The sequence below is a fragment of the Aplysia californica genome, unplaced genomic scaffold (genome assembly GCF_000002075.1).
Source record: "Aplysia californica isolate F4 #8 unplaced genomic scaffold, AplCal3.0 scaffold00263, whole genome shotgun sequence".
NCBI classification, from domain to species: domain Eukaryota; kingdom Metazoa; phylum Mollusca; class Gastropoda; order Aplysiida; family Aplysiidae; genus Aplysia; species Aplysia californica.
In genome coordinates, this window is record NW_004797533.1 from 520,615 (window position 1) to 522,383 (window position 1,769).

The window sequence follows — 1,769 nt, forward strand, 5'->3', positions numbered from 1 at the left end:
TTTTTGGGGGGGTAGGATATTCGCCGATATAGTATGAGTAATATAGCCTACCCGCTGGTCAAACTCACCAAGTTCATGATAAACATTTGTAGAATGTGACTTTGCCTAGTCAGTGTTTTCCTTTTCATATTTTAAAATAAGTTTCTAGTCATTTAGGGCTATCTGCTGGAAACACTAGAGCTAACAACGCTTGTCAGTTAAATAAATGTCCACGGTGATCATCGTGACGGAGAGTGATATTGACAAGCTGTCATTGAGTGAAGGTTTGCTAAGAAGGCAAAACCTCTTGATTTCTACTTTGATTTGTTTGTGCTTAGCTTTTCTTTTTTGGAAAGAAAAAAAGGATAGGTGGAAAAAAAAAGGGGGGGGGGACATAAGAAATATATTATTATTATCTGGCTTTAATTAAAACAATCTGTTTACATTTGAAGACTTTCTTTTGATCTTTCGAGGTCCCCATGCCGCCGAAATTAGACGGTTATGCACAATTAGAAAGCTTCGGTAGGTAGGATTTCAGTATGTAAGAAATGGAGCATGCACTGCATCGATGGCATAGAGCGTAAATTCATATTTAATCATGTCAGACTATCTATTTTGAGTTTACAGACAGTTTTCTGATATCAATCTATTATTATCATTATTATTATTATTTGACAGAAAAGGAAATCAGAAACATGATGGGTCTTTCTCGAGCAATTCTTGCACTGTTGGTATTGACGTGCGCCGTGCATGGAGGGATCGTAAAGCGGGTGAGTACATTAACCTTGATATACTCATCTTTTAAATGAAATGTTTGTGTGTGTTCTTGTCAAGGCTCTTTTGGGGAAAAAACATCCTTAATAATAATAAATAATAAATAGCATTTGTATAGCGCATGTCCCCACTCGAAAGCAAGCTCTATGCGCTTTACACTATATTATTACCCCAGCAGACCATAGAACACTCAGAAACATTCTCAGCTTCCCGGGAAGCATGCAGTGCAAGCAGCTGGTTAAGCGCTCAAACACTAACAAACTGACAAGATCTTTCACTGTCTATAGCTGGGTACTCATTCCCACCTGGGTGAAGTGGGGAAAATTCGTGTAAAGTGCCTTTCCAAAGGACACAACGTCGGGCCCGCGGCTCGAACCCCCGAACCCGCAACCTCACGATTACGAGTTCAGTAGCCTAACTACTAGGCCACCGACGCCACCAACATAATCTATCTTCGTTCAGAAGATTAGCCAACTATGCAGAAAAAACGGTCAACACAGTTATTACAGTTAACTTTTGCAGATTTCAACCCTATTTACCAAGCATCTTACCGGCTGTTTTAACTGATATGCAGAAGCCAAACCCTCACTTATAGATGCTATAGTATATCCACTAGTCGGTAGATGACAATATCGTGCTCCCCAAAGACCTTCAGCTATTGCACGCAGTAATGAGCCTAGACAGCATCTCAGTATGTGTCTGTGGGGTATTGGCTGCTTGTTCTGAATGCTTCCAGGGAAGCCAAAATCTGTTCCCAAGTGATCTTGGTTGTGCTGGGGAAATGGAACATTATGTAGTAGTTGTAAAGCGCATACGCATTCTGTAGAGCATGATTGGGCGTTATTTTGATGAAATTACTAGTATTATTGTTATTGTAGTTGGTGTTATTGTAGTTGCTGGTATTGCTGTTGTCATAGTTGTTGTTGTTGTTGGTGGTGGTGGTGTTGTTGTTGTTACTTTTACTATTATTATTATTATTGCTGTTGTTGTTATTATTGTTGTTATTATTATTATTA

General features: G+C 39.2%; 1 protein-coding gene across 1 annotated transcript in view; it reads left to right on the forward strand.

The window, feature by feature from the left end:
* Positions 1–663: 663 nt before the first annotated feature.
* The window catches only part of LOC106012113 (threonine-rich protein-like), a 5,588-nt gene continuing 4,482 nt past the window's right edge, over positions 664–1,769 (forward strand). Inside the window, exon 1 of the mRNA XM_035970397.1 lies at positions 664–749. Within this exon, the coding sequence (XP_035826290.1) occupies positions 675–749 (75 nt within the window). The 5' untranslated portion in view covers positions 664–674. The remainder of the gene's footprint in view (positions 750–1,769) is intronic.